General features: G+C 46.2%; 2 protein-coding genes across 2 annotated transcripts; both read right to left on the bottom strand.

The window, feature by feature from the left end:
• Positions 1–9: 9 nt before the first annotated feature.
• On the bottom strand, positions 10–1982 carry LOC6587692 (zinc finger protein 239). The gene is made up of 4 exons (XM_002012861.2): positions 1752–1982; positions 667–1692; positions 260–609; positions 10–201 (listed from the first exon to the last, which is right to left on the bottom strand). The coding sequence occupies exons 1-4, from the start codon at positions 1935–1937 to the stop codon at positions 69–71; spliced, it is 1695 nt and encodes a 564-aa protein (XP_002012897.1). The 5' UTR covers positions 1938–1982; the 3' UTR covers positions 10–68.
• A 2180-nt stretch (positions 1983–4162) lies between these two features.
• Positions 4163–11993, bottom strand: LOC6587952 (bestrophin-4). Its single transcript, XM_026994815.1, has 8 exons — positions 11518–11993; positions 9057–9239; positions 7918–8028; positions 7104–7860; positions 6667–7041; positions 5359–6019; positions 5171–5215; positions 4163–4770 (listed from the first exon to the last, which is right to left on the bottom strand). Exons 2-8 carry the CDS (start codon positions 9125–9127, stop codon positions 4454–4456), a joined length of 2337 nt encoding a protein of 778 aa, XP_026850616.1. The 5' UTR covers positions 9128–9239; positions 11518–11993; the 3' UTR covers positions 4163–4453.
• Positions 11994–12646: the final 653 nt, after the last annotated feature.

Below are 12646 nucleotides of genomic sequence, written 5' to 3'. Positions count from 1 at the left end.
GTTTCCATATTGTCTTTAAATAAAGTTTATTGTAAAGTCTATTCTAATACTTTCCTATTGAATGCGGTTCACAGATCCCCTACCAGTTTGTAGAGGATCTCGCTCTCACCTTCCGTGTCCTTTGCTGGAGATTCACTTGCTTTTCCATTACTTTTCGGCTTCCTTTTAAAGCGTTTGGCAGGGCTCTTGATGCGATTCGAGCTAATCAATGAGATTTTAGGTGATAATTGGTAATTATAGTCTTAATCGTTGTACTTACGCCTTTGCCAGCTCTTCGAGTACGGGCAAAATGGTGGAACGTGTCACTCCCTTGGACTCCTCCTCTTCCAGCTCTTTGGGATGCGCCTTACGCTTATGCGAACGACAGTTGGAGCCGTTGGAGAAGTCCTTGTCGCAGAAATTGCACTTGTACGGCCGTATGCCGGTGTGCAGGATGAGATGGGACTTCAATGTTTTGGTACGCTTGAATTCGGCACCGCACTGCTCACATTTGTGCTGCCTCTTGTCGGAGTGGACTACTTTGTGCTTGTTGAAGGTTCGCCGCGTCTTGAGCTTCAGCCCGCAGATGTTGCACTCGTAGATGGTGGCACTGTGCGTGTCGGCATGCACCTGGAAGTGGTTCAGAGATTAGTGATGCTCGGAGATGACTCCATGGCTCTACTCTACCCTGAGCCTGGCCTTGTTCTTAAAGCGTCGCTGACAGACGGGGCATTCAAAGGGACACTCGTCGGTGTGGACCAGCTTGTGGTCATTGAGAGCGGCGAGCAAATTGAAGCCTCTGGCACAGATGTCGCAGATGAAGGGCTTGATGTCATTATGGATGCCGTCGATGTGGCGCTTGAGGGTTGCTGACGTGGTGAAGAGCTTCGAGCAGTGGGGGCAGGAATTGTCCGCCTTCTCCTTGGCCGGCAAGTGGGTGCGCTCGTGGGTCTGAAGCTGAGCCACAGTCGGAAAGATGGCCCCGCATTGCTTGCACTCGAGATTGGGCAAGTCGTCGGGCATGACATTATGGACGTCCAGCATGTGTTTCTTGTAGGCATTCGGCTTTTTGTAGGTTTTGCGGCAGATGTCGCATTTGTATGAGTGTGTGGTAGCTTTCTCATCCAAGTGGTCTGGCCTAGGGTCATCCTCTACATCCGATTCTGTGCCCATTTCCCGCTCTATTTTCACTATTTCCGCATCATCGGGTGGCTCCTCTGATGGCTCTTTGTATGCATCCAATTTATATTCCTCGCCTTCGCTCTCATCTATCATGTCGGATGCCTCGTCGATGCAGTCATCTACCATATCCTCCTCCATACAGTCTGGATGTTCCTCTTCCTCAATAAAGTCTTCTTGCTCTTCCACTTCCTGTTCTTGCTCCTGTTCCTGCTCCTCCTGAATTTCTCGTTCTTCCTCTTCCATTATCTCCTGCACTCGGAAATGCTCTTCTACTTCCAGTTCAATTACTTTCTCCGGCAAGCGCCGCGGCGGCGCGACTGTTCTCGACATAACGTGCTTCCACTCGTCGGTCAGTAGACCGCAATCCGTGCGCAGCTCTTCAAAGTCCACATACCTATCCGTCGATAGGCTCTGCAATCTATTGAAGAGATTCTGGACGCGTCGCACCCGCTCCGAGAACTCAATCAGGCACTCCATTAGCGTAAAGCATTCCACACACAAGTGGTTGCTCAGCTCGTCCTCCACTTTGATCTGCAACGATAGGTTTGGTTTAAATATCTATTCATTGGCAGAGCCCAATCACTTCTTACATCCACCCAGAAGTATTTGCCAATGGCCATAGCCAACATGCTCGTCCAGGAGGACTGCTGATCCTGCTGGTTACGCGCATAGACGTTTGCGTTCTGCGGATGGTCCTTGGCGCACAGGCGACACCATTTGTGCCAGGGGGATGCACTTGCCTTGGCCACTGCCCCTCCAGCTCCATGGTTGGTCATTCTGCATCCGCAATCATCGAAAATATAAGATTTGTTTAATTGTTATTTATGTTTTGTAAAATTACGCGCTAGGCCACAAATAGGACATTTGCGGAGAGTTGAGCTGCCATATCATCAAAAAAAGAAAACATTTTTTTTGGTATTTTTAACATACCAAATATAAGGTTACTTTAAGCCATTTAAAAACCCATCTAAAAGATGAGCCTGAAGAATTTACGCGCCAAACAGGTGATATCTATATCACAATAATTATTTTTTTTATGTACAGAATAAATATAGATCCCACGCTGCTTTCTTCGCCCTTCCCGTCCGCCGTCGGCACCTCCTCCGCGGGGGATTCCGCTGTAGCTCCTTGTCCTCTCGGGAGGTTCAAGGGATTTGCTCCTGGATAGTTGTCCTGCTGTGGGTCATAGCCATGATGCCGCTGCTGTATCGCTAAGTCGACGTGTGGATATATTTTAAAATATATCTTTCTTCACACCGGACTTATGTATGTTTCCTACGCTTTGCCACAAAAGGAGTCATATCCGATTTACCCGCGCCAAACAGAGTCCTATCCAAGCATTACCGAGGCTTACTCGAGACAGACCAGGTCCTATCCCAGCCAGACAGAACCGTATCCCAGCAGGACAGAAGCGTACTCATTACAAGATCCGAACCTAACAAGCCATCTTCATCCTTCGACCTGGTTCACAAATAGCACAGAAAAGTAAATATTTTTGATTGGGAAAAATGTCCTTGATCCATCAGATCAGGGGCGTTTTTTGTATAACAGGAAGCCATCGCACGCTCAGATCGGCGCACAAAAGGCATAGAAAACTAAGTATGTATAGTTAGGGTTTTTGGAGTCCTTAACGAAGTATCAAGGATTTTTGGCTTGGATTTTGGATTTTTTAGCCGTTTTTTTCGGCTATATCTCGGCTATTTATAGGCCGATCAGAGTGCGGCATGTCATTTCGTGATCGGGAGAGTCCTGCAAATCGATTGCCGTCAGAAAAAAGGACATCCATTTTTTCACGATTTTCGCAAAAAATCATGATGGTTACATCATTAAAATTGCCAAAAATCGGCCTCATTTTCGAAGTAGAGATTTTGATGCCGTTTGACTCTCTGGAACCCCACGATCCTGGGAGAGTAGGTCCTGCACCGATCTGGCCCTGTTTATCTGAGATATAGCCTACCGAAGATTTGGATTTGCGTATCTTTAAAATGCTGGTTTCTTCTGTATGTTATATATATCTCTGCTTTACGGCAGCCGATCAGGGCGTGGCATGTCTTTTCGTGATCGGGAGAGTCCTGCCAGTCGACTGCAATCCGAAAAAAGGACATCCATTTTTTCACGATTTTCGCAATGATGTAACCATCATTAAATTTGCCAAAAATTTGCCTCATTTCCGAAGTCGAGATTTTGATGGCAGTCGACAGGCAGGATCCCCTCAGTCCTGGAAGAGTGGGTCCTGCACCGATCTGGCCCTATTTATCTGAGATATAGCCTACCGAAGATTTGGACTTGCTCTTCCTCCGGTGGCTATTAATACCTAATTAACATGGTATATAATAAATGTTTTGATCCAAAAATAATATATAATATAATTATTATTTTAGATTTTTTTAAATAACTATTATTTTTTTATATATTATTATTATTATTAATCAAGTGGAACATATTTGTATATACTATCTAAATATATGGATTATCCAATATATATCCTTAAACCTAACATCACCGAGATCATCTAGAGTCTAGCCACCGTAGTCCCTCTTTTGGTTGCCATAGTCAAGGTCCTTGTGGTCGATGGCCCGGTCGAAGGATGACGATGGCTAGTTCGGTACAGGTCTTGCAAGGAGGGCGCTTGTGTGCTGCTGGGATACGATTCTGTCTGGCTGGGATAGGACTTGGTCTGTCTCGACTAGGCCTCGGTAGTGCTCTGATAGGACTCCGTCTGGCGGCGGAAATCGGAAACGATTAGGTTCATGGTAAAACGTAGGGCACATAAGTCCTCTGTGAAGGACGATTTTAAAATATCATCCGGATGGGATGTCACATGGTCGACTCAGCGACACAGCAGTGGCATCATGGCTTTGGCCCGCGGCAGGACAGCCAGTGGCTGCCACAGTCCAGCCAAGAGCACATCCAGTACGTGTGGCATCCTATCGCATTAAAAATTCCCCATTGGACTATTAAATCAGAAATAAATACCCAAAAGAAAAACACATAAATGGCGCTCTTTTACAAAAATAGCTTATATTTGTAAAAATTCAAATAACTTTCTACTTAGCGTTTAGTATTGTATTTGTGTGTGTTATCAACAGCGTTAATTAGGTCCATCCTCACTCAAGCTCGTTTAGACGTTATGAGCATTCTTAATCTGTCCAATATTAAGTTCATCAGCGTTTAGCTTAGCAGCTAAGGTAAGTAAATTAAATAATGCACTAGACTTAGGCTACGTAATTGTACGACACAAGAATTGTACAACAGAATACTAGGAATACTAGGCGTCGCTCCAGCTGCCGTTCTACGCGGCATTATCCGACTTCATTGTGGAGCTGGGCACAAGATCCGCGCCGGCGAGGAGATCGGCACTTGAGGCCACGGCCGTGAGTACGGCATTCGCCTGGGCAGTCATCGCCTGGGCCTGGGCCTGGGCCACAGCGGCGGCATCCACGCCCGGGGCCGTGCTGATGGTTCGGGCCAGATTCTTTTGCTGTCGCACCAGCTTCTCCTTTTCGCGGGCGGCCTTCAGTTTCTCGAAGTCATCTCCCTCGTCCTCGGGCTCGGCAGCGGCACTACCGGCCAGCATATCACTGGAGGACTTGAGGTCCATGTTCTCCACTGCAAACACATACAAGACCATCCATTAGTCATAATAAATGGGGGCAAAAACCAGGTAAAACGTGCAATGATTATAAATACAGCTAGGACTAAGGCTAGGCAGGGTTTCAGTATGAATTTTGGAAATCTACCCAGAAAAGCTGGCCGGGATACAATAATTCGGGGAGTCAGGGCTAAGCTTGGGCGGGTTAGTACTCAAAAAGTGGGCAAAGGTTTCAAAAACACATGCCAATTGTTACAAAAACTATTCAAACTATCAAAATTATATAAAATTTAAAGAATAGTAACTATAAAAAACAAGGAGAACAATCAAATATTGTAAACCAGCAACGATTACGCAGAGCAAGCTAAAGGATTCGAACAAGTTATTATGGCCAATGGAGGATAGGATGAACATTACCGTTCGTGATGAACCACCTGAAAACCTGCGGTGCATCGGGCCTCTCTTTATACGAGTAATTCGCGAATTGGTTGAAAATGAAGATACACAAACGTTAAATATGAGTTTAGGAAGCAGCAGGGAACGCATTTACGGTACCGTTCCGCTCCCCATCCACCATGCGGATGGGGCCGGAACCCCGCACTTACCCGTCTCCCGACTGGCGGCCTTCTGTGGGTCATACAGCGACTTGCTGCTGTCCCCCACCGGGGAGCTGGGGGCCGTTGCGGCGTTCGACAGCAGCGAGGGACTGCCTCCGGCTGGTGCCGACGTGCTCAGCAGAGCATCCACTCCGCCGGGCGGGAACAGGCTGGGCTCGTACTGCGAGTGGGCGCGATTGTACTCCAGCGGACGTGCCGGAATGTCCACCGGCTGTGAATGAGCCGGAGGTGGCGGCTGCATTGCGGCAGCGACTCCTCCTGCCGTTCCTGGGCCAAAGATATTCATGACATTGGGTCGCGGCTCGTTGGCGCGCATGGAGGTGATGGTGGCCTGCTCGTCCACCTCCTCGATGACCTGCTGGGTGATCCGCAGGCTACCCGCTGGCTTGCCGGCCGAAGTGGCCGATCCCACGTTTCCAGCCGTGAGACTGGCCGAGCTGGCGCTGGCCGGGAACTTGTACGGTTTCTGATCATCGCTGGGCGTGGCCGATCCCGGTCGACTGTCGTCGCGACTGAGGAACCTCTTGAGGGCCGAGGCCACGGTATTCACGCGTGACAACGTCCCCGATACGCTGACCAGCGACGGGGACGAGCCCAGGCGCATTTTTCCATTGCCCGCCGAGAAGTGTATCCCGCTGGCATCATCGGCCTGGAGGAGAGAAGTGTCACATTAATACGGGACATCAAAAGACCGTGAAAGTGTGTGGTCCGGACTACTGTTACTTGCAACCGTTCAGTGCGTTACTTTTGGTGCAGTTGAAAGCGTTTGAAAGTCGTGCAGTGCGTGGGGGTGCTGTTAGAGGCTTTAGGCTGTAGGCGGCAGATAGTCGATTAGATGGTTAGAATCAAAAGTTAGTAGGCATAGTCTTAGGACCTAAAGAGACACAGACACCATCAAAGCGTAAAGTTAGGCGAGAATCAAGCACGGTTTGGTATGCTCAGGACATCAAATAGATATTCGGCCACAAGTTGAAGGCCTTGTTGGATCCAGAGCTACCACAGTGCATGATTTGCTTAAGTTTAAACAATTGTCACATTCGTTTATACGATATATTGTATTATTAGAACTATTTTTATATAACTACCAAGCACCGTTGTGTGTTTCAGAATGCCAATGAGAGGAGTGTGGTCCCAAAATGAGCGAATAAGAGGTTAGAAACTTTTGATTTTGATTAGGTTTTTTGTTTGATTTGGTCACATTGACAGATGAACGAATTGTTTGTCGGATAGCCAATTGGGAGACTGGTGCCAATGCTTCGTAACGCTAGAGAATGCTGCCAACGTTCTGATTCTAACCTCCTCATCTGGCGAGCCCTTGGGAAAGTCATAGGTTACTGCCTGCAGGGGCACGCCCTCCGCCTGTTCGGCGACGGGCGGCATGGTGTTGATTGGGGCAACGGCAGTGGGGGCGGCAGTATCATTACCAACCATTTCATCGATGCGCACGGAGGACATCGTCGAGGGCATGGCCGCGCTCTTGGGCACCTCGATCTTGGCAGTGGACGGCTCCGGGTGATTCTCGCGGAAACGCTCCGCGGCTATGGTGTAGGGCAGCTCGTTGGGGAACACCTCGTCCCAGTACTGATCCTTGAGCAGTTCGGGATGGTCGTGATGCATCTCGTCGACAATCAGGTAGGAGACCTGCAGATTGCGGTCCACCATCCAGTTGACCTTCAAGAAATATATCGTCTTTAAAAGAGGTTCTTGGCTGGCGGAGTCTCCTTTCTGTTTACCTCGAAGTCATCATCGTCCTCCCCAAAGGGATTGATCAGGGACTCGGCCACCTTCAGCCAGCCCATGTAGAAGAAGAACTGCAGCGTGGTGAAGACCGGGAAGTACAGATCCACCTTGTTCAGGTAGCTGGTGTTGCCCACCACCTTCCCGTCGATCCACTGCTGGCCCATGCAGCAGGTGAGAAAGTACGAGTACACGGCCAGGGTAACCACCTGGGTGTAGACCAGGGGCACACTGATCGTGTCGTAGCTGATCAGGAGTCCGCACTGGCCCCGGAACTTGTTCAGCTCATCGATGATGGTCTTCACGGCGAAGTCATCGCGGATGCGTCCCTCCTTCCGGGCGCGGGTGATGATGCTGGCGGCCCAGACAATCGGCAGCCAGTGCTTGGAGGGTCGCGGAAAGGACTTGTTCATGGCCTCGATGATGGTGCGCTCGTTGTCGTTGAGCAGACCCGCCTCCACCAGATTGTCGAGTCCCGGAAAACGCTTCTTCACCCGCGGTGACACATTCGCCAGCACCATGGTCAGGCAAAGGCAGGCATATCGCATGATGGTGCGCCTCATCATGCGTCCACGCTCGTCCTGGCCGTGCACATTGGAGCTGACAAAGACGGCGATAGGATCCGGCCAGGGTATGGAGGTGTACTGGTTCCACCAGCGGGTCATCACGATGGACACATAGAAGCCCAGCACGAAGGAGAGGGGTATGAGATCACTATAACTATCGCAGTACTGAACGATGGCCTCGAAGGTCCTGCAAATGGAACATCAGTTAAGCAAAATATATAGACAAAATGGTGGATGTACTCACTCCTTCTGGGTGGGATTGAGAGCGAACCGATATACCATATTGATAACATAATAGATGGTGAGGAAGGCCAACAGATCCAGCCAGACCAGCTTGTAAATGCTTCCGCGCCATCTGCAATCGAAAAGGATCATAAATACACTCGTCTTGCTGTACATCAGCCTATATAAATAGACCGGACACGTCAGGCTAATCAGCATATAACCGAGTATTGCCCTTATCAGCCGTAATCGTAATCGATTGCCAAAGTAGCGTTACGGATTCCCAATTGATCTTCCGTTGGCCAGCGTCACTCTGTCTGAGGATGAGACACTTGCCGCAACTGGAACGGCTACGTCATGGCCAAAGTTAGTCCTCAGACATGGGCCGATAAAATAGGCCACTTGTTGTTGACATTCAAACGTCATAAAATACATTTGACTGGTGCTCGGAAGGTAAACAATCCCTCCCGAAATGTGCGGCATTTGCACAGCTTATCAGTCGTACAATGCGTGATATAATAAAGACTCGTACGATATCTTAGGCCCAGAATGGGTGCCCCTTAATCGGGCAAGCAGAAACAAATTTATATGGTTTTTGGGAAACTTTTTGCTAAGTATTTTCTTGGTGGGCCCAGGTGATTCATACGCGTAGTGGGAGATTCCAATTCCATCTCAGGTTAATTCTGATGGCACGTTTATTAGGTCATCAAATGCTCCATTGATTGACCTATCATTCGTAATAATCGCAATAATCAGGCCTTATCAGTTACGCGTGAAGGGAGGATATGCGGGTGCACACACCCCACGAGTGGTTCTTCATTATTAAATTATAATTCAGACAACAAGTCCTGACAGATGTCAGACATATGAGTCTACATCAGGTTCAGATTACAACCCACTCTGAAAGGGGGACAGCAATTTCTGTGCAGCTTGCACCATGAAAGAAAGTGGAAAAGTTCTACTCGTGTAATTTGCATTTGCGGCAATTGTTCGGAATGCCGCTCTGTGGGGATTGTGGGCTGTGTGGGGTTATCCCCACCAATTGTCTGAACTGTGTCAGTGCTCTATAATTAACAGCCAGCTAGCAATTTTCAACTGTCTATATATATATGTATATGCTCAATGGCTGAACAATGTACATAAGACTTTAACTTCACTCACCTGAGCAACAATTTGAGAAAGCAGCCAAAGCCGCGACAAGTGGCCACTTCACCCGTGTACGTAATTGTCATTGTAGCAGTATATTTTTAATTTTTTTTAGTTCTTTATTATGGCTGAGATTGTGCGGTTGTAGTCCCTCGATGCTGTCTGCCTCTTATCGCGTCTCAGTCATCACTTTTTTGCCTAAAACCAAATGAGATAAACCAAATTTATTTTTTCTGTCTAAATAAATAGATTAAAAGCGTTATGCAAGGCCAGGGGAACAGCAACAATAATGCAATTTTTAATACCAAAATCGATATATTTTTTCCACAATTAGACATGCAATGAAACAAGTCAAAAGGGATGCCTACAATGCGGAATACAATTGAAATGCATTTAACATTTAAGAGAAATGTCATAGTGTGCGGTTGATTACATTAATTGCTGCAATTTATATGTGTGTATATATTTTATACAGATGAGAGTTTAAATGGGGGGGAAATACGTCAGAGCTCGACCAACTTTTGCGTGTGTGGGCGATGCCTCTGGCGAGGCGGTGTCTCCATTTGATTCGAGAGGTGTCCGTGGGGGTCACTCTCCAGCGATTAGATGCCAATTAGACAGACAAACATAAAGTTCTCTATTGAATGGCATATGTATGTATTGTATTGTATGTAATCATAATCGAGTTCAGATGAGCTCATTTACGTGTATGTATCAATGAATTTCCGTCATAAAAGAGAGACAACGAAAAATGCGAGAATTTCTGCGAACCAGCGCCAGCTAATGATCAGAAATCACACCACGAACTCGGCTTCAAGCTTATACTACATTCTGTATATCATATATACGTATGTACATATGTATATACTAAGAGCAGCTCTGCGCCATGTGATCCCAGCGTTTAATGGGGAGAACATGACATCATTTATAGGTAGGCCTTAACCAAGGTAGAGTTTCAAAAGTGATCGTATATTGTATGTGTGTTCTGTTTGTTTGGCTTTCTGTTTTGGGCCAGGGCTCATAAATCTTTGGACAAAATAATTAGTTAACTTGTAATACTAGGGGATTTTTAAACCTGATTAGAAAACTGAGGTCAAAATGCGAGGGTTTCTTAAGGCAGATGCCTGAGAGCGTGTTTGCAATTGGATAAACAAACAGAGAACGCGATAAGAACGAGACTTTCGACGGGAAATATAGTAGGTATAAAGCAAACTGCTGATTTGTATATATAAAAACGAATTCGCAGTAAATAAAGGGGAGTAATACATTGGTTTCGTGTTTCGGAATACTTTATAGCGAGCAGAATCTCATTGACTGCAGGGCAGCCCTCAATCGAACCCTTATCGAATGAAAGTGGCACTCGAAGTCTTCTTTGTCATAAAACTATGCGATTTACAATTTCCAATTGTTTATTGACTGAAGTTATCAATGCGCCTTCCCCAAGAGAACTGACCTCTTGCGGTACTCATGATGCATTCCGCTGATGGGTCAATATTTGCCCAGCAAACGGAGCAAAAGACAACATTGTTGACCTATAAAAATGACAACAAATTCGGTCAGTCATGTGTACCGATATGAACGGGCAAGTCATTGGCTTTATCTCTCGTATTTGCATAATGCTCAATATTCTTTACAGTGAATCAAATCTAACGACAACATTCGAATTCAAATGGCCGAGGTTAATGACATTTTCAGCCAGTACAAGTACGAGGACGAGAGTATTTCAGTCGTCTGTTGAGAGCTGTCAGTGGGCCAGAAAGGCGCGTGGCTAAATTTAAATAATGCTCAATGCGGCCCAGAGAACAGGCCAGTGCATTCGATTGAATGTTTCCTCAATCTAAGAAGATTTTTTGCAAAATAATAATATTTTATTATTTTGATAAATTTTTGGTTTTCATATCGAAGTGGTTTATTAATAGCTGTATTTCGGAGGCCCAAGTAATTTGCATAGGGTATTGCAATTGCCAAAACAGTGTAGATGAGTCATGAGGCAAAAAAAAACACACACGTGTGCATATATGATATCCTATGTACAGTGCATGTTCCCTTGGTGGGACACTCTCGATTAAAGATATTTTTTGAAGATTCCAAAATGCACTTAAAGGTTTATTATTCCTTTAATAGTTGTACATCCCTTATATAGGAATTCTAAATGTTCTCAGTCGATGTAGTTTTTGTAATAAATATGTAATACTTCTTTCAATTACGAAATTATCTTTTCTTTGCTTACAAGGCAGATAAATGGAGCCATGGAAGCTGCGAGACAAAGATATATGTACATATGTATGTATGTGTGTGTGTAACTTCCTTGATATTTTACGAACAAAGGGCATTTTGTATGTTGCAAAGACAGTCATTGTTTGGTTCAATCGATTTTGAATTTCGTTAGTCACGAGTTCTAGATTTTAGTGCAGTTGTTGTTGCAGTTGTTATTCCCAGCAGTGTACTGTTATTAAATCGCTTCACGGTCACTTACATTTACATTTACAGGCGAATGCTACTATTTGTGCATGTTGTTGCTGGTGTTCCCGGCACGCCATGCAAAGCGGCAGAACCGAACAGATTCCTGCATTAGCCCCTTCCAGGTAGGGTAGGGTAGGGTAGGGTAGGGTACGCCAGAAGGTAACAAAACAAAAACACTTCCCACTATTCACAAACACAATAACAACAAGAAGACACACGCACAGACACACTGAAACACACACACATACACACACTTGGACGGGCACGCGGTTGCTTCTTGGGTTTTTCTTCAGTTTTTGCTTTTATGCTTCACTATTTTTTACGTTGTTTTTGACGTTTTCGTTTGTCGCTGCCGCCGAAGTTCTGTCCACACACACACCGACACAAATGCAGCCATGCCCAACAGTCATTCAAAAAAATCGCGTACTGTGCTCTGCTTTGGTCTGGCCGTTTGCTCTCTCTCTTTCGGCGAACACTTCCGCGCTCCACGAACGACTGTTTTGAAATGAACCAACAGCCATGCGAAAATCAGTCTCGGAGACCACTGTACTGAACGAGGGGGAACGTTGCGAGTTGCTGCGGAGCCCGCTTCTCTACATTTATACCCGATACTTACTCAGTATGGCTCTTATATTAAGCGACACGACAAAGAGTGTGTGCGAGAGAGACAGAAAACGACGAAATTTTGAGATATACGTTTCATAGTTAGATGTAACAGGAGTGCGGATACCAAATTTGATTACTCTAGCCTTAATAGTCTCTGAGATTTGTGAATATTTTTGTGTCTTTGAGCACTAAGCGCTAATAGGGACGGACAGACGGACAGACAGACAGGGCTCAATCGACTCGGCTAATCGGAAAAGATTCCTTCTGGACGTTGCACACATCTATTTTCACCACAAATCGAATATACCCCAATACTCATTTTGAGTATCGGGTATATAAAGAGTGCGAATTGTCGGTCGGATGGTCGGAGAGGAGGCAGCACCCGAGAGCGAGCAATGAAGCAGCCAGAAACTCGTTGTGAGAGCGCCGAAGGGAGATAAGCTGTGCCCAGGGCGGGAATTGGCGGCCTTGAGGGTGGGCGCCTGACATGTACAAGTATTTCTATACCTATCAATATAGAAAATAAGCAATTATGA

The sequence above is a fragment of the Drosophila persimilis genome, unplaced genomic scaffold (assembly GCF_003286085.1).
Source record: "Drosophila persimilis strain 14011-0111.01,24,50 unplaced genomic scaffold, DperRS2 tig00000000-arrow-pilon, whole genome shotgun sequence".
Classification (NCBI taxonomy): Eukaryota; Metazoa; Arthropoda; class Insecta; order Diptera; family Drosophilidae; genus Drosophila; species Drosophila persimilis.
The sequence above is the reverse complement of the archived record's forward strand: the minus strand, read 5'-3'. Positions and strand labels throughout refer to the sequence as shown.

What these genes read in the sequence shown, in the direction of transcription:
- LOC6587952 (XM_026994815.1), bottom strand. Translation starts at nt 9,127, where the DNA reads ATGACAATTACGTACACGGGTGAAGTGGCCACTTGTCGCGGCTTTGGC. An exon ending in TTTCTCAAATTGTTGCTCAG is followed by an intron (nt 8,029 to 9,056) that starts GTGAGTGAAGTT and finishes TTTCGATTGCAG; the next exon opens with ATGGCGCGGAAGCATTTACA. An exon ending in CAGGTGGTTCATCACGAACG is followed by an intron (nt 4,771 to 5,170) that starts GTAATGTTCATC and finishes ATGTGTTTGCAG; the next exon opens with TGGAGAACATGGACCTCAAG.
- LOC6587692 (XM_002012861.2), bottom strand. Translation starts at nt 1,937, where the DNA reads ATGACCAACCATGGAGCTGGAGGGGCAGTGGCCAAGGCAAGTGCATCC. An exon ending in GCAAATACTTCTGGGTGGAT is followed by an intron (nt 1,693 to 1,751) that starts GTAAGAAGTGAT and finishes CTATCGTTGCAG; the next exon opens with ATCAAAGTGGAGGACGAGCT. An exon ending in AGAACAAGGCCAGGCTCAGG is followed by an intron (nt 610 to 666) that starts GTAGAGTAGAGC and finishes AACCACTTCCAG; the next exon opens with GTGCATGCCGACACGCACAG.